Source organism: Boleophthalmus pectinirostris, unplaced genomic scaffold (genome assembly GCF_026225935.1).
Source record: "Boleophthalmus pectinirostris isolate CB_2022bp ecotype Guang Dong unplaced genomic scaffold, ASM2622593v1 HiC_scaffold_5, whole genome shotgun sequence".
NCBI lineage: Eukaryota > Metazoa > Chordata > Actinopteri > Gobiiformes > Gobiidae > Boleophthalmus > Boleophthalmus pectinirostris.
Window position 1 is genome coordinate 903,286 of NW_026571404.1, and position 24,690 is coordinate 927,975.

Consider the following 24,690-nt stretch of genomic DNA (forward strand, 5'->3'; position numbering starts at 1 on the left):
GACCAAGACCAAGACCAAGACCAGAGACCAAGACCAGAGACCAGACCAAGACCAAGACCAAGACCAGACCAGAGACCAGACCAGACCAAGACCAAGACCAGAGCAAGACCAAGACCAAGACCAGAGCAAGACCAAGACCAAGACCAGAGCGAGACCAAGACCAGACCAAGACCAAGACCAGAGCGAGACCAAGAGACCAAGACCAAGACCAGAGCGAGACCAAGACCAGAGCGAGACCAAGACCAGACCAGAGCGAGACCAAAGACCAAGAGAGACCAAGAGACCAGAGACCAGAGCGAGACCAAGACCAAGACCAGAGCGAGACCCAAGACCAGAGACCAGAGCCAGAGAGACCAAGACCAAGACCAAGACCAAGACCAGACCAAGACCAGAGCGAGACCAAGACCAAGAGACCAAGACCAAGACCAGAGAGCGAGACCGACCAAGACCAAAGACCAGAGCGAGACCAGAGACCAAGACCAGAGCGAGACCAAGACCAAGACCAGAGGGAGACCAAGACCAAGACCAGAGACCAAGACCAAGACCAGAGCAAGAAGACCAAGACCAAGACCAGAGCGAGACCAAGACCAAGACCAGAGAGAGACCAAGACCAGAGCAAGACCAAGACCAAGACCAGACCAAGACCAAGACCAGAGCGAGACCAAGACCAAGACCAGACCAAGACCAAGACCAGAGCAAGACCAGAGAAGACCAGAGCGACCAAGACCAGAGCGAGACCAAGACCAAGACCAGAGCGAGACCAAGACCAAGACCAGAGCGAGACCGAGACCAGAGCGAGACCAAGACCAGACTGAGACCTGGAGCTGGTCCCACTGACAGGAATGCTGCTGTTGTGTCCTTGGGCAAGACACTTCCCCCTCCTGTACTCTGAGTCCAAAGGAGAGAGAAGAGTTTGTAAAAGTGAACAGTTGTTTTTATTTTACACGAGGTGGAAAAATAAAAGTCAAAAGTCGAGACAAGTTTATTTGTAGAACAAAAAGTGATTCAAAGTGTTTTACAGAATAAAAAAACATTAAAATCACAATGTAAACAAACCAAAACAGAAATAATCATCATAAAATTAAAGAGAGAAGAGAAAGGAGTGAAAAATGAAAAAGTAAATATTTAATCTGATCTAAAACTCGTCACATTTGCAGCATTTAAAGTGAGACACGTGGGGCTCAGATACGAACAAACCGCAGAAAAATCTGCAGAACGACACAAAATAAACACAAAATAAACACAAAATAAACCCGAAGTGGCTTTGTTATCTTCTCGCTGACATGTGTGGCTCTCGCGAGAGTTCACATAACGGTACGCAGTCTACGTAAGTTTACGCCGCAAACCTGGGGCCGTTAAAAAACTCTAGAGGGGCCCGGGTGCGCGTGTACAAGCAGCGAGGCCACAGATTATAAAAAAAATATATAATAAATAATAAATAATAATAATACATAATAATACATAATAATACATAATATTAATAATAATAATGTATATGGTATTTGAATATGGCAAGAATTATAAATAAATTAATTAGTTTTTTAATTTTTACATTTTGCTGTGAGGCATGATATTTTATTTTATTTTATTTTATTTATTTTAATTTTTAATTTTTATATTAGTTTGAAGGAGTAGACCGTACACCTTTGTCAGTTTACTTCCTCAAAGCTCCTACAGCTCCACTCAAACACTGAGAGATACAAGACTACATTTGCACTATAATACTCCCTACTTGCCCACAGTGTCTGCGTACACTGGTGTGTGAATGTGTGTGTGGTTGTTGTAAAGAGCTTTGAGCCTTGAAGGTGGAAAAGCGCTATAGAAAAATGTGACCATTTACCACTTATCACTCAGAAACCCTGTGCTGGACGCTTCTCACGCTGTGAGTCACAGTTTCAAGAAAAGGCAGGAAATTGCCTCACACAGTCACGTACCATTTACACCATTTAGTGTCCACTGATTTCTCTGGATTTTGCATGTTATAAGATATTGGGGATGGATTTATTTGCACTTTACTAATTTTTAATATTGTATTTTACTTGTAGGTTTAATATTTCCTCTGTAAACTCTAAGTCTGTTGATCACATTTTTCCATCTTGTTCAGTGATTTAAATATTTACATAAGTTCACATCTGTAATTTACTGAAACAACATATTGTTATCGCTGTAAATACAAAATCAGTCGTATCACTGTCTTATTGTTTTATCATAGAATGGAAACATTTGTTTGTTTAATAAGTTTGTGTGCTGTCGTTTCCTGTGTTAGGAAATGTCTGATCAATTTTCACACTTTATTGCTGTTGCTTCACTTTATTGCACTTATGTTCTGCATATTTCTGTAGATTTTATTAATAATATTACATGAACTATTCATATTTATTATTGTCATTGCATTCATCATTATAATTTATTCAAGTTCGGCTGGCCGGATTATAAAGATTAAAGGGCCGCATTTAGCCCCCGGGCCGTAGTTTGCCCACCGCTGGTCTAACTCTAAATCAGGCAGTTCCAAGATGGCGGCCGCAGGTGTCACATGAGCACCGCGCGCCCTCTAGAGCGTCGCGCAGTCACCTGTGCGGAGTGCGCAGGCGCAGATGGTGAATAGCAGCGCTGCGGAAACAGGCGGAGGAGAAGCCGCCGCCGCCGCCGCCGCAGCAGAGAGTCCCGCAGCGAGTCCCGCAGCGAGTCCCGCAGCGGAGCACCGGGAATGACACTCGTGCTTTAGCCGCGCGCGTCTCAACGTTTTCTCTGAATCTGAACGAAGTGACGGAGCCGGGCCGGGGACGGGAAGGGCGCTTTTGGGGGAAGATGGCGGCCGCGGCCTCCTCGTCCTCGGACTGGAGTGTGCTGAGGGACGGCTGCCTGCGCTGCGACGCCGAGGGCCTGCGGAGCCTGAGCTACCACCCGGCCCTCAACGCCATCCTGGCCGTGACGAGCCGCGGCAGCATCACGGTCATCGACGGCACTTCGGGGGCCATTCTCCAGGCGTCCGCGCTGAACGGTGAGCGGAAACACTCTCCCCCCACAAGCACACGGCCCTCCGCCCCGCACACACCGCTCCCGCACACCGGCCCTCCCGCACACCGGCCCTCCCGCACACCGGCCCTCCCGCACACCGGCTCCCGCACACCGGCTCCCGCACACCGCTCCCGCACACCGGCTCCCGGTGTCTGGGGCTGTACGGGCGGTTTTACTGCGGGAGGACGAGCCGTGACATCTGATGGACGAGGACAGGGACAGGGACACGTTTAACCCAGGAGGACAGAGACAGGAGGACTAAAGTGAAACGTGTAAAGGCTAATATAGATCCAAACTAGGGAGTAAACCTGCCCTAAACTTGGACTAAAACTTGGACTAAACTTGGACTAAACCAGGACTAAACATGGACTTAAAATGGTCCAAATCATGTTTAAAACGGGCTCACGATTAAAAGCAAAAGAGTCAAAACAAAAACTCAAAAACAAAACTGAAAACAACTAAACCAAGAGATGAAATGTGTGTAAATAAAGACTAATATAGATCCAAACCAGGAGGTAAACTTGGACTAAAACTTGGACTAAACCAAGACTAAACATGGACTTTAATTGCCCCAAATCATGTTTAAAACAGGATCACAATTAAAAGCAATCTGTGTGTAAATAAGGATTAATATAGATCCAAACCTGGTCTAAACTTGGACTAAAACTTGGACTAAACCAGGACTAAACAAAAACTTTAATTGGCACAAAACAGGATCAGGATTAAAAGTGTAAAAGCAGCTCAAAACAACTAAAACAAGAGATAAAACGTGTGATATAAATCCAAACTAGGAGGTAAACCTGGACTAAAACCTGGACTAAAACCTGGACTAAAACCTGGACTAAAACCTGGACTAAAACCTGGACTTAAATTGGCACAAAACATGTTTATACCAGGATGTTGAATTAACAGTGCGATAGTCAAAAGCAGCTCAAAACAACTAAAACGAGATGAAACGTGTGTAAATATATAATAATAATATAGATCCAAACTAGGAGGTAAACTTGGACTAAACACTTGGACTAAACACTTGGACTAAACACTTGGACTAAACACTTGGACTAAACACTTGGACTAAACACTTGGACTAAACACTTGGACTAAACACGGACTTAAATCTGCACAAAACATGTTTAAACCAGGATTGTGATTAAAAGTGAGATAGTCAAAAGCAGCTCAAAACAACTAAAACAAGCACTGAAACATGTGTAAATAAAGACTAATATAGATCCAAACTAGTGGGTAAACCTGCCTTAAACCTTGGACTAAACCAGGACTAAACCTGGAGTTAAATTGGCACAAATCGTATTGAAAACAGGAACAAATCAGGAATCAGGATTAAAAGCAAAACAGTCACAGACTGACAAACAGTCCAAAACAACTCAGAACAAGGGCCAATATAGATCTGAATTAGGGGTGAACCAACCCTAAACCTGGACCAAAACCTGGACCAAAACCAGGACTAAACCTGGACTAAACATGGACTTAAATTGGCACAAAACCAGGAACAAATCAGGAATCATGATTGAAAGTGAAACAGTCAAAAGAGCCCAAAACACACGTCTAAACAAGGACTAATGTAGATCTAAACTATGGATGAACCAGCCCTAAACTTGGACTAAACTTGGACTAAACTTGGACTAAACTTGGACTAAACTTGGACTAAACTTGGACTAAACTTGGACTAAGCATGGACTAAGCATGGACTAAACTTGGAGTTAAATTGGCACAAATCATGTTTAAACCAGGAACAAATCATGATTAAAAGCGAAACAGTTACAAGAGCCCAAAACACACGTCTAAACACAGACTAATCTAGATCTGAACTATGGATGAACCAGCCCTAAACTTGGCCTAAAACTTGGCCTAAAACTTGGCCTAAAACTTGGCCTAAAACTTGGCCTAAAACTTGGCCTAAAACTTGGCCTAAAACCTGGCCTAAAACCTGGCCTAAAATCTGGCCTAAACCAGGAGTAAACTAGGACTAAACCAGGACTAAACATGGATTTAAATTGGCACAAAACCAGGAACAAATCAGGAATCATGATTGAAAGTAAAACAGTCACAAGAGCCCAAAACACACGTCTAAACAAGGACTAATCTAGATCTAAACTATGGATGAACCAGCCCTAAACTTGGCCTAAAACTTGGCCTAAAACTTGGCCTAAAACTTGGCCTAAAACTTGGCCTAAAACCTGGCCTAAACCAGGACTAAACATGGACTTAAATTGGCAGAAAACCAGGAACAAATCAGGAATCATGATTAAAAGCAAGTCACAAGAGCCCAAACACACATCTAAACAAGGACTAATGTAGGGAAGAACCTGGACTAAACCTGGACTAAATCTGGATTTAAACCTGGACTAAATCTGGACTTAAACCTGGACTAAATTTGGAATAAACCTTGGCCTAAACCTTGGCCTAAACTTTGGCCTAAACCTTGGCCTAAAACTGGGCTAAAACTTGAACTAAACCTGGATTAACTTGGACTAAATCTGTAATAAACCTGGCCTAAAATTTGGGACTAAACCTGACCTAAAACTGGGCTAAAATTTGTGCTTAAACCTGGACTAAACCTGGACTAAACCTGGACTAAAACTTGGACTAAAACTTGGACTAAAACTTGGACTAAAACTTGGACTAAAACTTGGACTAAAACTTGGACTAAAACTTGGACTAAACCAGGTCTAAACCAGGACTTTGTGTGAGAGCTCAGTTCTGTTTCCCGGTGTTTTGCTTCTAACTTCCCCCTGTCACAGCTCACGTCTTCGCTTTGTTTCAGTCTTTTTATTCACATTTCTTCCTCTTGACTCGTTTTAATGTCAGTTTAGCTCCGTCCCTTCGCCTTTTTGTCTCTTAAACTTTACTTTCTACTTTCTGTTTCGTCCTCGTTACGTCTTAATTCTCCGTTTATGTCACGAACACACGAGCTGCCCGGCGTTTCACCGCATTCAGACGCTTTTATCTGCTCTAACACGCATTATTTTAACACCAATAAAGCCATTATGAAACCAAGACGCTATAATTCATCTTAAGAAACCGATTTCGCGTGTCTAATTTAAGATATTTGACCAAAAATGAGCATTATTTGGTGGTTAGCCTCATGTCAACATTAGCGCGTACGTCTGCTAACTGCGCTAACCCGGGGCCTGTCAAGTTTACGCTAAAAACATTGATTTTTATTTTTTTTTTTCTAATGACAGGACCTGGGGTTAAAAGTGTGTTGTTTAGTTGTTCCTGTGGTGGTTAAACGTGAAATCTGTTGAATGTTTTTGGGCTGCGGAGAGACGTTTTTGAGGTTGTCTGTTGGTTAGCTGTTAGCAGTTAGCTGTTAGCATTAGCATTAGCACGGCGGTAGCTTAGCCTCGTCCTGTCACTTTGTGTTGGGCGAATGGAAACTAACCGCCTCAAAAACTCTCAAAAACACTCAGGACGGACTCTTAAAAACTCAGTCCGGACTCTGGTGGAAGTGCAAGTGAAGAGAATTCAGTCAGATTTAGAGGAGACTTAAGTTAATGTGGCAGAAATGTGTCCTGTCATTCACCGAACTGTGAAATGAAAATGAGTTTCTGTTTTACTCCTGAATCAGGACTAAACCAGGACTAAACCAGGACTAAACAAGGACTAAACCAGGCCTGAACCTGAATTGGACCTGACTTGAACCAGGTCTAATCCAGGTCTAAACCAGGACTGAACCAGGACTAAAACAAGTCTGTACCAGGACTGAATCAGGACTGTACAAGGTCTAAACCAGGGCTGAACCGGGACTAAACCAGGTCTAAACCTGGACTGAACCAGGTCTAAACCAGGTCTAAACCAGGTCTAAACCAGGTCTAAACCAGGACTAAACCAGGACTAAACCAGGGCTGAACCGGGCCTAAACCAGGACTCTTGTGACTGTTTTGCTTTTAATCTTGATTCCTTATTTGTTCCTGTTTTAAATATCATTTGTGCCAATTTTTGTCCAGTTTTAGGGCTGGTTTACCACTAGTCTGGATCTGTATTAGCCCTTATTTACACCAGGACTAAACCAGGACTAAACCAGGAATAAACTAGGTCTAAACAAGGACTAAACCAGGATTGAACCAGGTCTCTTGTGACTGTTTTGCTTTTAATCATGATTCCTGTTTTGTTTCTGGTTTAAACATGATTTGTGCCAATTTAAGTCCTGGTTTAGTCCTGGTTTAGGGCAGGTTTACCCCTACTCTGGATCTATATTAGCCCTTATTTACACACAGGTTGAATCAGGACTGAACCAGGAATAAACCAGGACTGTACTAGGACTGAACCTGGACTTAATCAGAACTGAACCTCGTCCCAGAATAGCTGACGGGAACAGTTGTAAAGTTTTTTAATAATTCTGTTTGTTGTGTCCAAACTGTGATGGTTTGGAAATCACCAGAGGAGGGATCGGGAATATTTTTGGTCGTAGGATTCAGAGATCTGCAGTGAGACAGGAGGTCTAGAAGAAGACCAACGAGGACGTGGAGGTTGGAGTTTGTTGATGAAAGGGTCAGATGGAGCAAAGTTAACATTTATCTAACCATAAATCTACTTTAGGAAACTCTGGAATAGAAAATGTGATTTACCAGATTAAACAGTAGAATTTTTCTATTCCCATGTGTCCTTATATCTGTGTGATCCGGGTCTGAACCCGGTCTGAACCCGGTCTGAACCCGGTCTGAACCCGGTCTGAACCCGGTCTGAACCCGGTCCATGTGTGTACACTCGTCTCTGTGCTCTTATTCTTGTTCTGGTTCCAGGTTCTAAAGGATCTGAAGGTTCTGCTCCCTCCTGAAAATGGGACTTTTTTTAGGACCCAGACCTTAAGAATATGAGGATGTGGTTTCAGGTTTCAATAGTTTTAGAATTGATTAGGATCTGATTTTCGATTCTTTTTACAAAAATAATGTCTAAAATACAGTAATTTTCTGATTAGACCTGGTTTAATCCAAGTGTAGTCCTGGTTTGGACCTGGTTTAGTTCTGGGTTGGACCTAGTTTTGACTTTGTTTAGTCCTAGTGTAGTACTGGTTTAGTTCTATTTTTTTTCTGGTTTAGACCTAGTTTAAACCTGGTTTAGTCCTGGTTTAGACCTGGTTTAGTCCTGGTTTAGACCTAGTTTAAACCTGGTTTAGTCCTGTTTTGGACCTGGTTTTTAGTTTATTTCCATTCTTATTTTTAGTATCGATATCTGGGAAAAATGAAGATCTCGCTTCGATAACAGTTTTCAAATCTGATTTTTGCTCCTTTTGGCAGATGTTTTCTGAAACGTGTTTTTATCCCGTTAAAAAAAAAGTCGAGCTCAGAGGTAGTGATGGTAGTTTAGTAGTAGTTTGGTCGGTTGTACAGGGGTTCTGGTGGTAGTTTGGTTGTACAGAGGCAGTGGTAGTTTGTTTGATCGTACAGTGGTAGTAGTGGTAGTTTGGTCGTACAGATATAGTTATGGTAGTTTGTTGGTGATAGTTCGGTTGGTTGTACAGAGGTAGTTGTAGTTGTTTGGTCTGTGGTAGTTTGGTTGGTTGTATAGAGGTGGTGGTGGTAGTTTGCTAGTTTGGTCGATCTTATAGTGGTAGTAGTGGTTTGTTCGACGGTACAGAGGTAGTTGTGGTAGTTTGGTCGGTCATACAGAGGTGGTAGTTTGTTTAGTCATACAGTGGTAGTGGTGGTAGTTTGTCGGTTGGTAGTTGGTAGTTGGTAGTTTAGTCGTACAGAGGTAGTTGTGGTAGTTTGGTAGTAGTGGTAGTTTGGTCGGTCATACAGTGGTGGTAGTGGTAGTTGGGGTAGTTTGTTTGGTTGTAAAGATGTAGCAGTGGTAGGTTGTTTGATCGTACAGTGGGTAGTGGTGGTAGTTTGGTCAGTGGTAGTTTGGTCGGTCATACAGAGGTGGTAGTGGTAGTTTGTTTGGTCGTACAGTGGGTAGTGGTAGTAGTTTGGTCAGTGGTAGTTTGGTCGGTCATACAGAGGTGGTAGTGGTGGTAGTTTGTCGGTTGTACAGAGGTAGTTGTGGTAGTTTGTTTGGTCGTACAGTGGTAGTGGTGGTAGCTTGCTGGTTGGTCGGTGGTAGTTTGGTCGGTCATACAGTGGTAGTTGTGGTAGTTGTGGTAGTTTGGTCGTACAGTGGTAGTAGTGGTAGGAGTGGTAGTTTGGTCAGTGGTAGTTTGTTTGGTGGTAGAGCGGTCATGTTGCGGGGGTGCGATGAAGAACGTGGCGTGGGTCCAATGCCTGTTTAAGGAGATGAAAGCAGCGTGTCCCTCAGCGCCGGGCTCCTCTGCAGAGACACACGGCTTTTTAAAAATGAGCCACAAATTAATTAAAGCCACTCTGATCATTTTATTTAATAATCACTGATGGAAAAGGCCCAAGGTTTTATTCTGGTGTAGACTGAACAAGTTTGGACATTTATTTAATTTTCTGACTGTGATTTGTGTTAACAGAAGGATTCAGTCCATGTTTTAAACTCTTCCAGGAGCATTAAACGTCCTAATAACACAAAACTGACCCTGTGAGATGCAAGTCATGTTCCTCCTCCTCAAAAAAATGAGCTGGAGTTGTTTTGTGTCATCATTTTATTGTTTATATTGTTTTTTTAATTGTTCTTTTTACCTTTAGTTCAGTAGAATTTAAACATATTATTGTAAATAAACATAAACACAGTCGTCAGTCGTCCATTTTGTTTGTTTACATTAAACAAGTACATTTTAATGATGTAAATATTGAAGATAATGGTCGACTCTTCTGTTTCTCTGTGGTCTGTACAGTGCTGAACATGTTCTCTACAAGTGTATAGACTTTTGTTGTGTATTTGTGTGTAGTTTTGTGTTGTGTGGATGTCTATAGGGATGTGCAAAAATATTGAAATATCGATATATCGTATCGTATAATGTGATGATACAGTATTGATATCGTGGGTTGTTGTATCGATATATCACCAAGAGTATGTTTTGGTTTATTTTAATAAATGATTTATGTGTAGAATCCCTCAGTCGTTCAGGTAGAATCCACAGAGAGGAGAAAGTTCAGTTTGTCGACTGGACAGAGTGAGTTTGGTTGAAGATGTTTCACAGGGTCAGGGTCATCCAAGCTGCTTCTTCACTTCTGGTCAGATCAGCTCCAGATCAGCTCCAGTTTTGTTGTTTGTTCAGAGGAAGGAAACTCGTTTATGCGACACATTTGACATTTTCATTGTTTTAATAATTAAAATGTTTGTTAAACCACTTCATGTGCAAAGTTCATATGAAACACAAAGACTTTTAGTATCACAGACATGATTTTACCTTTTATTTTTATTGAACTGTATCGAATCAGTTTGAATTATATCGTATTGAATCAAAAGCTCACACATGTATCTTATCGTGGCGTATGTATCGAGGTATCGTATCGGCAACCGCAGTGATACCAGCCCTGGATGTCTGTAGTGTTGTGAAGTGTGGTGTAGATGTTTACAGACTTGTGTTGTAGATATACACTTGTGTTGTGTACACGTGTGTACACTTGTGTTGTGTACACGTGTGTACACTTGTGTTGTGTACACACTTGTGTTGTGTACACGTGTGTACACTTGTGTTGTGTATATACAGTATGTATAAAGTTGTGTTGCGTTGTAGACCTGGGTGTGGATCAGTTGTGTAGATGTTGCATTTTATATACGTGTATATTTATGTACGTGTTGTGTTGTTTTGTGTTGTCCTGGGTGTGTATTAGTGTTTGTTGTGTGATTCTTTTGGTGTATGTATATTACATTGTGTTATGTTCTATTCTGTTGTGTTATGTTATATTGTGTATTGTATTGTATTGTATTGTGTTGTATTGTGTTGTGTTGTGTTGTCCTGGGTGTGGATCAGAGTGTTTGATGTGTGACTCTTTTGGTGACGCTGATTTAGAAACTGTGAGTCAGAGTTTATTTACCTGTTTGGACTCAGAGGCTCAGAGCGTCACAGAGGGTTGTGTTGTGTGTTGTGTGTTGTGTGTTGTGTGTTGTGTGTTTATTTCCCTGTTTGGACTCAGAGTCACAGCCCTGTCAGAGTCTGAAGGAGCAAACTCTCTAAAGATAAATCTCTCATATTATTCAAATGTCTCGAGTCACTTTAGTGTTTGTGTGTGTTGTGACTGTGACACCAAACCAGGTTAATCCAGTAAAATGTTTAAACACACGTTTTATTAAAAAGAATCAGGTCATCAGAGTTTCTTATTCAACTCTCTACAGCTTAAACTTGAGCTATTACAACTAAAATAACAAAAATCTCCTCACTGTCCCAAAGAAACTACACACACTGAATACTGAGCCGATATGTACTAGTATAAACTTTAAACACACTCAAACACCTAAACCTTCTAACTGATTGTTGTGTAGATGTAGATGTAGATGTGTTTAACTCATGACATTTGTCTCGATGTTCGTGTTGTTGATGATGAATTTTATTTTAGAACAGGGGACCCCATCCTCTGGGCCGTTGACCTGTACTGGGCCGTGGGTCGTTTGGTACCGGGCCGCGAAAGCACGAACACCAGAACTAAACCAGGACTAAACCAGGACTAAACCAGGACAACCAGGACTAAAACCAGCACCAGATCTAAAACAAGTCTAAAACCAGATCTAAAACAAGTCTAAAACCAGATCTAAACCAGATCTAAAACAAGTCTAAAACCAGATCTAAAACAAGTCTAAAACCAGATCTAAAACAAGTCTAAAACCAGATCTAAAACAAGTCTAAAACCAGGTCTATACCAGGTCTATACCAGGTCTATACCAGGTCTAAAACCAGGTCTAAAACCAGGTCTAAAACCAGGTCTAAAACCAGGTCCAAAACAGGTCCAAACCAGGTCTTAAACCAGGTCTAAACCAGGTCTAAAACCAGGTCTAAAACCAGGTCTAAAACCAGGTCTAAAACGAGTCTAAAACGAGTCTAAAACCAGGTCTAAACCAGGTCTAAACCGGGTCCAAACCGGGTCCAAACCGGGTCCAAACCGGGTCCAAACCGGGTCCAAACCGGGTCCAAACCGGGTCCAAACGGGTCTAAAACGGGTCTAAAACAGGTCTAAAACAGGTCTAAAACGAGTCTAAAACCAGGTCTAAAGCCAAGTCTTAACCAGGTCTAAAACCAGGTCTAAAACCAAGTCTTAACCAGGTCTAAACCAGGTCTAAACCAGGATTTAACCAGGACCGTGCCTCCTCCCGTGGGTCGTGTTTTCTCACGTACGCTGCCTGGACTGTGCCTCCTCCTTTACGCTGTCGGTTCATGAAATATTGTCGGACATAAATCTGGTTCATGGTGCAAAAAAGGTTTGGGGACCACAGTGTTTTAAATAACACTGATGAATCTGGTAAATGTACATTTTAGAGGAATTTTATTAATTTTTTTAGAAGATCACGATGAATTTGAAATCTTGTGTTGATGGAAATTTGAATGAAAGACTTTTGATTGTTTTAAATGTTTGATGATGAATTGGATCGTGGTTATTTTAAGGAGACGCTGTTATTGATGAAATGTTGTTGTGTAAATAGTTTCCTTAAGTATTTTGTTCCTGCTCGAGGACTGAAGATGGAAAAGAGCTCGTTGCTAAATCTGGCACAGAGCATCTTCTCTCTCTGAGTTTAATGTTTTCTGTGCACTGTATTTGTTTCAAATAAATACATAAATACTTCCAGATTTCACATATTGAACGATGAGACGAGGTTGTGATTATTGTTCCAGGTGAGCGGAGGGACCTGCTGTATCTGAGGACACTGTCGGATTTTTAAGGACTTATTTTCTGCTTGACTTTTTAAGGCTTTTTTCTGAAGTCACGTGCAGTCGGGTTTGAAGATTCCGTCGATTCTGGACGATTAAAGCCGGAGAAGTGTGTTTATTCTTGTAAATAAGAATGAGATTTGAAAAGAGATGGAGATGAAAATCAAATCGATAAACAGTAATTCTTTTAGCAACGTGTTTTAAAGCCGTCGTATCACAATTAAACACTTTTCATAATATAAATGTTTACGTTTATGTCGGTCAAAGTTGTGATCTAGCTTTAATTTTTTGGCCTCTTTTTGAGTAAATGAATAAAATGACATCAGTACTTTTCTCCAAACCTGATGTGTGTTATGATAAAGGCGGCTGTAAGAGTTGAATCGTACAGACTGTGTGAGCGTTTGTCTCTTCTGTTTGACTCATTTGTTTTAAAGCTGTGGCCCAAACCTTTTTGAACGTGAATCCATCTGATGTGAAACCCGCGGACTGTATTTATGGACGTCGCTAAACTGCTTCCACAAAAGTTTTGGTTTGAAATTGCCTGACATGATCCTGAAGTTTTTATTTCACTGGTTATTCGTTAAATCCAGATCTGAACTTTAATATTGGACCAATGAGACGCCACCTTTCCCCAAAGTCTCTCACAGTATCGTGTCGTTTGACTAGAGCCGAACTAATAAAAATAATAATAAAATAATCCTGTACCGAGAACGGCTCTTTCATGCACCAGGATCAAAAAGTACCTGTATCGAAAACAAAAAAGATCCCAGCCCAATGTGTGCACTGTACGATTATAATTATGGCTGATCACATTAAGACGTTGCCGGTACGATACATACCTCGATACGATATGCTTTTCGATACAGTGAACTCTCGATTCAATATGATTCGAGGTATTTCAAATCAGTTCGGTATAGTTTAATGTAAAAAAGACAAAATCAAGGCTGTGATACTAAAAATTTAAAAGTCCACTAAGGCTACGTTCAGACTGCAGGACTTGATGCTCAATTCAGATTTTTTTGTGAAATCCGATGTTTTTTCGAGGTCGTTCACATTTCCAGTTAAATGTGACTTGTATGTGACTCCAGTGTGAACATTAAACGGTCCAAAAGTGTCCCACATGTGACACTGGAGACACGACGACGTCAACCGCAGCGAGCGTCTCTGTGTTTACACAAGTTGAACAAACATGGACGCAGCATCGAGCACCTGGAGATTTTAAAGTTCCTCTCGTACCGGAGCCACAACATGAACAACTGACTTGTTTTAAGGAGGAGATTGAGAAGGAGAAGGAGCAGGTTTTTGGTGGTGGTGTTTTGTGGTGAGTGGAGATGTGCTTCACTTCAGTCACATGGATCATGAACAGTTTTCTCCTACTTCAGTGCAGAATAGTGACGTTTGTGTCTTGTTGATGACGTGTAGGTGGATGAATGTGACCTGACTGTTCACACTCAAGTCACATGTTAAAGATCAGATATGGATCAGTTTGAGGAGCACAGATCCAAGTGTCCTGGGTCACATTTGAAAAAATCAGATCTGTGTGGTTCAGACTCACTTTAAAAGATCAGATACAGGAACATAGGGATGAAAAATCTGATTTGGGAAACTTCAGGTGCAGTGTGAACGTAGACTAAGTTTGTGCGAAGTTGATATGAAAAACACCCATTTTACTCATCAAAACAGGGAAAATGTCAACACAACTGTAGCTCTTACACTAAATAATTTATTAAAATATACCTAAACTCTTGGTGATGTATCGATACAGCAGCCCACAATAACGATACTGTATCATCACATTAAACGATACGATATGGCGATATTTTGATATTTTTGCACATTTTTCCTCTGCAGCGTCCCCTGGTGGTCAGATTATTTTAGATTGTGTTTATCTATAACAGTGTGATGTATTGTTGTTTTCTCCTCTTTAGCGTCCCCTGGTGGTCGTGTGCGGTGCCAGTACGTCCCGGCCGTGGATAAGGTCTTGTTCGTGGACGACTTTGCGGTTGGATGTCGTAAAGATCTGAACGGGATCCTGCTGCTGGACACGGCGCTGCAGACGCCCGTGTGCAAAGCCGAGGATGAGGTCCAACTGGAGCTGCCCGTCACCGAGGTGAGACCAGCGCTCTGTCGCCACGGGAAATGTTCCAAAGTGTGGCTTTAACGTTCTGTCCCCAGAGTCACACAGGTGTGTTTTACTGAAATAATGGGCTGGGGTTTTTCAACTTTCTCCTAGACGGAAATAGTTGTGCAGCTGTGTCACAGTAAACGCACAATACAATTTAATAACACACTAAACCACAGCGAAAGCTCAGCCCAACAACACACACAAACATTCTCTTAAAAACAGAAAACAGAGCAGGAGATGTGACCGCATTTCACCACGACTGATCCGAGCTACAAGACTGTTCATCCTGGTTATGGCTTCAGAAATGAAGGAAGTCTGACCTCCCTGACTCCTGATCCGGGTCATTCTCAGACGCCGCCCAGAAAGAAGGAGGTTAAACTCCTCACAGAGCGACTGATCGGGCCTTTCACGGAGCGACTGATCGGCCTTTCACGGAGCGACCGATCGGCCTTTCACGGAGCGACCGATCGGCCTTTCACGGAGCGACCGATCGGGCCTTTCACGGAGCGACCGATCGGCCTTTCACGGAGCGACCGATCGGACGGAGCGATCGGCCTTTCACGGAGCGACCGATCGGGCCTTTCACGGAGCGACCGATCGGCCTTTCACGGAGCGACCGATCGGCCTTTCACGGAGCGACCGATCGGCCTTTCACGGAGCGACCGATCGGCCTTTCACGGAGCGACCGATCGGCCTTTCACGGAGCGACCGATCGGGCCTTTCCATTATGTGTTGGGCCTTTGCAGATCACTCTTCTTCTGTAGACGTCCTGCAGCTGTAAGTGTGTGTTTCCTGCAGCACTTTATAGTTGAGGTCCTCGCCTTGACTTTGAACCATGTGAATCCTCACAAAACTACGGAATCTCCACTCACTCCTCGCTCCTCACTTCTTCTCCGTGCACCACCTAACAAGTTTTCTGTGAGAACCTCTGTGTAAGACGACAGATTTACCTGCCACTTTGACAAACTGAGCCAGATGATTTCTACTAGACACAGAGAGACACCAAACCAACAGACAAAACTAAATGCAAGAATAGACTTAATAAAACTCTGATAAAAATGCTCACAAGAACATTACTGATGTTAAGAGTTCATTTTCCTTAAAAAGAACGAGTAAAGAAAGTGTTTGCTGCACTTTCTTGCAGATGGCGTCAGTGTTTGGTTCAAAGCGTCGGACAATAATTGTCAGTAATTGTCTCCAGATATTTATTTTCAGACAAACTCAACTTTTTTCCCCTGAATTACAGAATGAGCGTCGCTAGGGGGCGACTTTCCAAAGTCTACATCATGTTTTTAGTCTTTAGACAAATAAAAATGTTCACACAGTTCAATAAACTCATCCAGTACAGCTCCATGACTCCTGTGTCTGTTCAGAGTCACTGTGTCGTCTGCACATTTCAGAACATGTCTGTAATTAAAACACTTCTGCAGACACTAAAATAAAAAGCAACAACAATAACACAACACCCTGTGGGGCTCCAGCGGAACAATCCAGTCTCCAGGACATGGGACTATTTACTTTAACACACTGTGTTCCAAAATCTAAAATCAAACGGTAATAATAACAAACTATTTTGTGACTTTAATTTCAGTATCTGTCTGTACACGAAGTATTACAAAACTTTACGTTCGATCAGCTGTAAAAAGACAAAGCACAAAGGAAAACTTGTGTATAAGATTTCTAAAAAAGGGTCCAATCAGAAAACAGAATGAGCCTCACGTGAGTCATGTTCATTTGTGTTTGTAGAATCTTCTTTAAAGAGTCATGAAACCCCCTCCTGACGGTCCACTCCAGACTCTGAAACACAGCGGACATTTGCGCTCGGATCACGACGTTTCCCTTTTCTCCAGACACGGAGGGACCTGGCGGTGCCAGGTGGGGGCGGGGCTGAGAGGGGCTCCTCACGTTCTTCCCATAGACACCAGTGTCTGCCCTCGTCACATAATAACCTGCGTCTGACTCATCTGCGCTGTTTGTCCAAAACTCAAATGTCCTGTCGTAGTCGATCCTCATGACGCCGATACAGACACGAGTCACACAGACACGAGTCACACAGACAGTCCAGAGACAGAGATACTTTCTGTTTTAGACTCAGGATAATCAGGAGGAAAAGGTGTTTTTGGTGTTTAGTGGTTCTTCTCTCAGCTCCTGTCAGTAAAAGTCGTGAAGTGTTGAAGTTCTGACCCTGTCCTCGTGTCCTCGTGTCCTCCAGGCGCAGCAGATGCTCTCGGCGTGTCAGGAGAAGATCGACGTCTCAAACACGGAGGGATACGACCTGTTCATCGCTCAGCTCAAAGAGGGACTCAAGAACTCCTCCCACGAGACCGCAGCCAATCACAAGGTCGCCAAGGTGAGTCTCAGCCAATCAGAGAGCAGCGGAGGTGACTCAACCTCAGCCACGTCTCCTACACCTTCACCATCGCTCTCTCTCTTTCCCTCTCATCTGTCTCTCACTCTTCCCCTCTCTCCTCTCCTCTCTCCCCTCATTCTTTCCTTCCTCCCACCTCTTCCTTCTTTTCTCCTCTTTGCTTGTATCATCTCCCTTTCTCCTCCTCCTTTCTCTTCTCTCTCCTTCTCTCCTCTCTTCACTCCTCCTCTCCTCCTTCCTTCTCTCCTCCTCTCTTCTCTCCTCCCTCTCACTTCCTCTCTCCTCTCTCTTCTCTCCTCTCTCTTCTCTCTGCTCTCCTCTCCTCTCTCTCTCTCTTCTCTCCTCTCTCCCCCTCTCCCCCTCTCCTTCTCTTCTCTCGTTCTCTCTGTGTGTGTGTGTGTTGTGCAGTGTCCAGTCTGTTTGACTTTGGTCTGTGTTTCTCCTCTCTCTCTCCTCTCTTCTCTCCTTGTCTCCTCCTCTCCTCGTTCTCTCTCTCTCCTTCTCTCCTCCTCTCCTCGTTCTCTCTCTCTGTGTGTCTCTTGTGCAGTGTCCGGTCTGTTTGACTTTGGTCTGTGTTTCTTCTCTCCTCCTCTCCTCCTCTCTTCTCTCCTTCTCTCCTCGTTCTCTCTCTCTCTCCTCTCTCCTCTCTCTCCTCCTCTCTTCTCTCCTCCTCTCCTCCTCTCCTCGTTCTCTCTCTCCTCTCTCTCCTCCTCTCTCCTCTCTTCTCTCTCTGTGTGTCTCTTGTGCAGTGTCCGGTCCTGTTTGACTTTCTCTGTTTCTCTCCTCCTCTCCTCTCTCTCCTCCTCTCTCCTCTCTCCTCCTCTCTCCTCTCTCTCTCTCTCCTCTCTCCTCCTCTCTCCTCTCTCCTCCTCCTCTCCTCCTCTCCTCCTCTCTCCTCCTCTCTCTCCTCTCTCTCTCCTCTCTCCTCTCCTCCTCTCTCCTCTCCTCCTCTCCTCCTCTCTCTCCTCCTCTCTCCTCTCTCTCTCTCCTCCTCTCTCTCTCTCTCTCTCTCTCCTCTCCTTCTCTCCTCCTCTCTTCTCTTCGTCTGTGTGTCTCTTGTGCAGCGTCCGGTCTGTTTGACTTTGGTCTGTGTTTCTTGTTTGTCCTTTGTGAGTCTCTGTACTTTACATTCAGCTCAGAGCGTCGCCTCCTGAACCTGGAGCCCGTCCAGACTCCACACAAGCTCCTCACACAGAGAGCCACAGAGAGCCACAGAGAGCCACAGAGAGCCACAGAGAGCCACAGAGAGCCACAGAGAGAGAGCCGCACAGAGAGCCACAGAGAGCCACAGAGAGCCACACAGAGCACAGAGAGCCACACAGAGAGCCAGAGAGCCACAGAAGCTCCTCACACAGAGAGAGCCACAGAGAGCCGCACAGAGAGAGCCGCACAGAGAGCCACAGAGAGCCACAGAAGCTCCTCACACAGAGAGCCACAGAGAGCCACAGAGAGAGCCACAGAGAGCCACAGAGAGCCACAGAGAGCCTCACACAGAGAGCCACAGAGAGAGAGCCACAGAAGCTCCTCACACAGAGAGAGCCACAGAGAGAGCCACAGAGAGCCACACCACCACAGAGAGCCACACACAGAGACCGCACAACACAGAGAGCCACACACAGAGAGCCGCACACAGAGAGCCACACAGAGAGCCACACACAGAGAGCCGCACAGAGAGCCGCACAACACAGAGAGCCGCACAACACAGAGAGCCGCACAACACAGAGAGCCGCACAACACAGAGAGCCGCACAACACAGAGAGCCGCACAACACAGAGAGCCGCACAGAACCGCTCAGAGTAGCTCAGAGCTGCGCAGAACGCAGAGAGCCACAGAGCTCTCAGAATCACACTGACGTTGAGAGCCACAGAGAGAGCCGCACAGAACGCAGAGACAGAATGTAGAGAGCCGCACGCAGAGCCGCACGCAGAGCCGCACGCAGAGCCGCACGCAGAGCCGCACGCAGAGCCGCACGCAGAGCCGCACGCAGAGCTCCAAGCCACACAGAACCGCTCAGAGCCACGCAGAGAGCCACACAGAACCACAGGGAGCCTCACAGAGCCGCACAGAGCCGCACAGCTCTGTCTGTTGAACTTGAACGGTGTGATACAGGGTCCAGGGTTCTTTCCTCCTGTGTCCGCTGCACATGTTCTGTCTCGTTGTTTTGTTCTGACTTTATTTCAGCAGAGGAAAAGAGTTCTGTAAAGGTAAACGTTGTTCTTCCTCCGTCCTGCAGTGGGCGACGGTGCTGTTCCGGCTCCCTCATCACGTCCTGAAGCTCGTGGCCAGCGCCGTCGTGAATGAGCTCAAGAAGATAAACCAGAACGTGGCGGCGCTCTCCGTGGCGTCCTCCATCCTGGACAGACTCAGTTACCTTCTGTCCAGCGCCCGGCCGGAGCTCGGCGTGGGGCCCGGGAGGTCCGTGGACAGGTCAGGACACTTCACGACACTTCACTCCTGCACAAGAAGAAAATCTAAAGTGTTTTTTAGAGATGTAACAATCACCAAAATATCGTGATATCGTATCGTCAAAAGTCTCACAATAATATCATGGACTGTCACAATAATCAAATCACAAGTTCTTTTGTTTAAATGCAGATTTTACCGAAGCAACAGTTTATAAACATCAGGAACTACATTTCCCATGATTCATTTCAGTGCAGAAAACATGAAGAAATATGTTTTTGACTTGAATTCTTGGGATTATGACAGAAATAATTCAAACCAAAATCTGGTCAAGGCATTTTTAAAGCAAAAAAAGTTTCCCGTCTACAATTATTTCGCCCTTTTCAAAATATCGCAATAAATATCGTACCAAGATATTTGGATATCGTTACATCCCTTGTGTTTTTATTATTGTTTTAATCAGGCTCACGATCATTTACAACACTTAAACTAATCCAAAAACCCCAGGATGCAGCTCAGAACATGTTTGTAGAGTCTGAACTACAGGGTGAACAGATTTTACACAGAATAAAAGAGAGAGTAAGTTCTTTACGTTCCAATTTTGGTCGGGAAAAAGTGTCCGTATCAACAGGTCAACATCAACATCTTCAACAGTTATGAGCGAGTTTGAACTTTTCAAAGTCACGTTTTTGATCCTCAACATTCAGTGACTTGGAGGAAGATGATGAAGTCAGGTCAAAACAGTTAAACGCAAAACTTACTTTAAAATAAGACGAGTTTTCTCATGACAAACGCGCGCAAATGTCGACACAAACGAGCGACCGTCTGACTTTTGCGCAGTGTGGGTATAACATGAGTTTCCTTTATCTTTGGGCTCAGGTTGTTAGAACTTTTTAACACAGATGCACTTTCATTGGGGGAAGTGTCTTGCTCAGATGCACAACTTCAATTTGTGCTCAGCTGAAGTTTGAACCTGAACACTGACACTGGCTTCCAGACAGCTCTGTCAGACTGGGTTCAGTGTTTGAAAACACAAACTCTTCAGCAAAAAAACCACCCAACAATATTTGAATAAACGGCTGTAATCCACTGTTGGGCTTTTTAAAAACTTTTCCAGTGTTGAGAAAACATGTAAAATATAAAACAGTATTTTCATTTATCACAGAAAAAAAAAAGAATTTAGCCGAATATTTGAATAATGAAATGTGTAACATCTACGGACTTTTTAAAAACAATGTCAGGATTGAGGAAACATGTTCTGTTTGTTAGTCAAATGTAGAACAGTGTTTTTATCAAACATAAAAATTTAAATCATCAGTGTTCGACTAAAACCTCGACAAAAACAGAAAACACAGAACCTGAGACTCAGAAGAACTGAATCTGTAACAGTTGAACGCGTCTGAACGTGGAGGACGTCTGTTGATTTGTGCAGACGGAACTCCTCCTTAACACTGGACAGAGTAAAAGTCCCAGACGTTTCCTCGTGTTATTGTGTTATTTCGTTGATTAGTGTGAAAACAAAAAACGCCCAAACTTGTTGAAAGTCGCCCAAATATGAGAGTGAGTATATCATCTGCCGCCTGAGGCCTCCCCTCCAGACCCATGAAGTCAGAAGCAGCTCATTCTGGCCACGCTGCTTCCACTTAGAAATATCTTTGTTTTCTTTATTTCAAGTCGTTTCTGCGCTGTGTGACTGTTTACCACCCTGTTGCTACGGTAACAGATGCTCTCGGGAGCAGTGCTTTTTATTGCTAAGTTATCTTTTTATTCAGTAAAACCTGAGTTTGTATTTGTGTGTGTGTGTGTGTCTGTGCGTGTTTGTGTGTGTGTGTGTTTTCAGGTCGTTGATGTACAGCGAGGCGAACCGCAGAGAGACGTTCACGTCGTGGCCTCACGCTGGGTACAGATGGGCACAGCCCGACCCCATGGCCCAGGCCGGGTTCTACCACCAGGTACAAGAATTTAAACACACAACTTAATAAAACTAACAGACAATTTCCACAAGACGACACAAGTTTGGGTCCAAGAGAACGAGACAAGACGAGATTTTGACAACATTTCTAAGACGTAAAGCGTCTGATGTCGCTCCCAACGTGGCTTCAGAATTTGTATTTGTCTTAATTCGGGCTGCGTCCACATAACACTCCTGGATTTTTTTTTTTTGGGGGTGTCTGATCAATAAATCTTCACATCCAGACGACAACAGAGCACTGAGTGAAAACAATGTAAAACATAAACCACACCAGTATGTGGCGCTGTAACAATGATAATAATATTTAATAATGCACATCTCATCAGTTGTTTTAAACTTGAAGGTCATTTAGACGATTTTAGATTTATCCCAGAAATATCACCGTTTTGTTTTGTTAAAGTTAGACATAAGTTTTTGTCTTTAGCCATAAGATTTGGATGAGAATTATTAGAATAACTTGATCTCAGAATCCAACAGTTTAATGACCCGTGTGTAAACTTTGTTATTGATCCGTGATCTGTAATCTGTGTGGAGCGTGTTGTTCGCACCTGTCCTATTTGGTCCACGGAGGAGAGTTTTAAATTGCCGCGTTATCAGAGACTAAACAAAGTGAAAGGAGTTGATCTAAAAAGGACTTGGAGAAGTTTGATTGACTGTGTTTCCTGTTTCCTGTTCCAGCCGGCGTCGACAGGTGACGACAGGGCCATGTGCTTCACCTGCAGCGTGTGTCTGGTTTGCTGGGAGCCCACAGACGAGCCCTGGTCAGAATCTCACCTTCACTTCACTTTTAAAACTGTTAAAAGTTAAAACACGTTTGATTCTTGGTCCGTTTCCTCGTCCAGGTCTGAGCACGAGCGTCACTCCCCAAACTGTCCGTTCGTGAAAGGGGAGCACACGCAGAACGTCCCGCTCTCCGTGACCCTCGCCACAAGCCCCGCCCAGCTGCCCAACAGCCCCGACCTCTCCGACCCCATCGCCTGCTACGGCTTCGGGTCCTGCCCGCAGTTCCTCGCCGCCGCCACCAGGAGGGGCAAAGTCTGCATCTGGGACGTCTCCAAAATGATGAAGGTTTGTGCAAAAAAACACGAACAAAACTGGATTTAAGTACGGACTGGACTGGGGACTGGACCGGGGACTAAACTAGGGACTGGACCGGGGACTGGACTAGGGACTGGACCGGGGACTGGACTGGGGACTGGACTAGGGACTAGGGACTGGACCGGGACTGGACCGGGACTGGACCGGGGACTGGACCGGGGACTGGACTAGGGACTGGACCGGGGACTGGACTAGGGACTGGACCGGGGACTGGACTAGGGACTGGACCGGGGACTGGACTAGGGACTGACGGGGACTGGACTAGGACTGGACCGGGACTAACTAGGGACTGGACCGGGGACTAAACTAGGGACTGGACTAGGGACTGGACCGGGGACTAAACTAGGGACTGGACGGGGACTAAACTAGGGACTGGACTAGGGACTGGACCGGGACTAAACTAGGACTGGACGGGACTGGACTGGGGACTGGACCGGGGACTGGACCGGGGACTGGACGGGGACTGGACCGGGGACTACTAGGGACTGACTGGGACTGGACCGGGGACTAAACTAGGGACTGGACCGGGGACTAAACTAGGGACTGGACTAGGGACTGGACCGGGGACTAAACTAGGGACTGGACCGGGGACTAAACTAGGGACTCTAGATCAAGGACTAGACCAGGAACTAGACTTCGGACTCTAGACCAAGAACTGTAGACCAGGGACTACATTGGGCACTCTGGACCGGGGACTCTGGACCGGGGACTCTGGACTGGGGGACTCTGGACGGGGGACTAGGCCAGGGAGTAGACCGGGGGGGACTCGAGACCAGGGACTAGACCAGAGACTGTAGACCAGGTCTGTTATTCTTCCTAAATCAAATGCTTTTACTCTTTTCTTCTTCTTTGTTCAGGTGCACCTTAAGTTCGACCTGAACCCGTACGACCCGGTGATCTTGCGCCAGCTGCTGGTCTGCAGCGGGGAGCAGAGCCAGGGCCTCAGTGAGTCCAGGAGACCCACCCTGGCCTGGTTAGAAGAGTCCTGTTCTGACCTGCCCAAGCTCGAGGGGGACAGGTAACTCCTCACACACCTGAACGCACCTGAGCACTCCTGAACACTCCTGAACACACCTGATCACTCCTGAACACACCAGAGCACACCTGAATAGAGTGGCAGGTCGACAGGAGCATGTGGACAGGTGCAGGTCCAAAGTGTTCAGATGTACAATCTTGTTAAAAGGAATGAGCTGCAATAAATAAATAACAGAATCCAACATGAAGTCAGGGGGGGCAAATCTTCTTCCATCTGGCCACATGAGAAACAGAAAATACTGTAGAGGCCTTGATGTTTAATTCAGTTCTGCAGAATATAAATTGTATTTCTTCATAAAAAGCAGTAAATGTCATTGTTCTGTCGAGCTGCTCAGACTGGGAAGAGTTAGTTTGACTCAGCAATAAAAAAGTGACACTGCCCAACAAAAAATGTTATTTAAAAAAAAAACACGTCTAAAACAAAAGCGAAGCAGTTTTAGACCAGGCATAAGTTCAAATTATAATATGTTTATTTTGTGATTCCAAATGATCTTAAACGAGCCGAGCGGAGTCGACCAAAGAGCCGGACGTGGCCTGGAGCTGCACAAGGCCCAGGTCTGATTTAAGGAGTCAGTTTGTGTTTATAATAAGTCATAGAAGTTCATAAATGAACCTTTTACAGAACGACCTGAAGTGTTCCGCTGTAGGTTTTGCAGAACTTCCGGTTAATGTTTTTCTGTGTAAATATGTAAGTGTGTGTGTAAATGTGTATCGTTTTCTCCAGCAGTTTCATAAATTTGCTCCATCACCAAATCTTCAACCAACAAGAAGAATTTATCCACAACAATCAAGAGAAGAAAGAAGAAAAGTTAAAGGAAACAATGAGACACATGAGTCACAACAAACTCAACTCATGTTCTGATCCTGGAGACGTGGAACATTTAAACGTCCCAAATCTGTGTCTGTGCAAATCTCCACATCATGAAATCCATTTTTATTTG

General features: G+C 44.3%; 1 protein-coding gene across 1 annotated transcript in view; it reads left to right on the top strand.

The window, feature by feature from the left end:
- The first annotated feature begins 2,593 nt into the window (after positions 1 to 2,593).
- Positions 2,594 to 24,690, top strand: part of birc6 (baculoviral IAP repeat containing 6) — a 156,375-nt gene continuing 134,278 nt past the window's right edge. The window contains 8 exon segments of the mRNA XM_055162377.1: positions 2,594 to 3,001; positions 14,677 to 14,858; positions 17,086 to 17,223; positions 19,475 to 19,668; positions 21,485 to 21,596; positions 22,295 to 22,377; positions 22,459 to 22,684; positions 23,572 to 23,732. Coding sequence (XP_055018352.1) covers positions 2,809 to 3,001; positions 14,677 to 14,858; positions 17,086 to 17,223; positions 19,475 to 19,668; positions 21,485 to 21,596; positions 22,295 to 22,377; positions 22,459 to 22,684; positions 23,572 to 23,732 — 1,289 coding nt within the window. The 5' untranslated portion in view covers positions 2,594 to 2,808.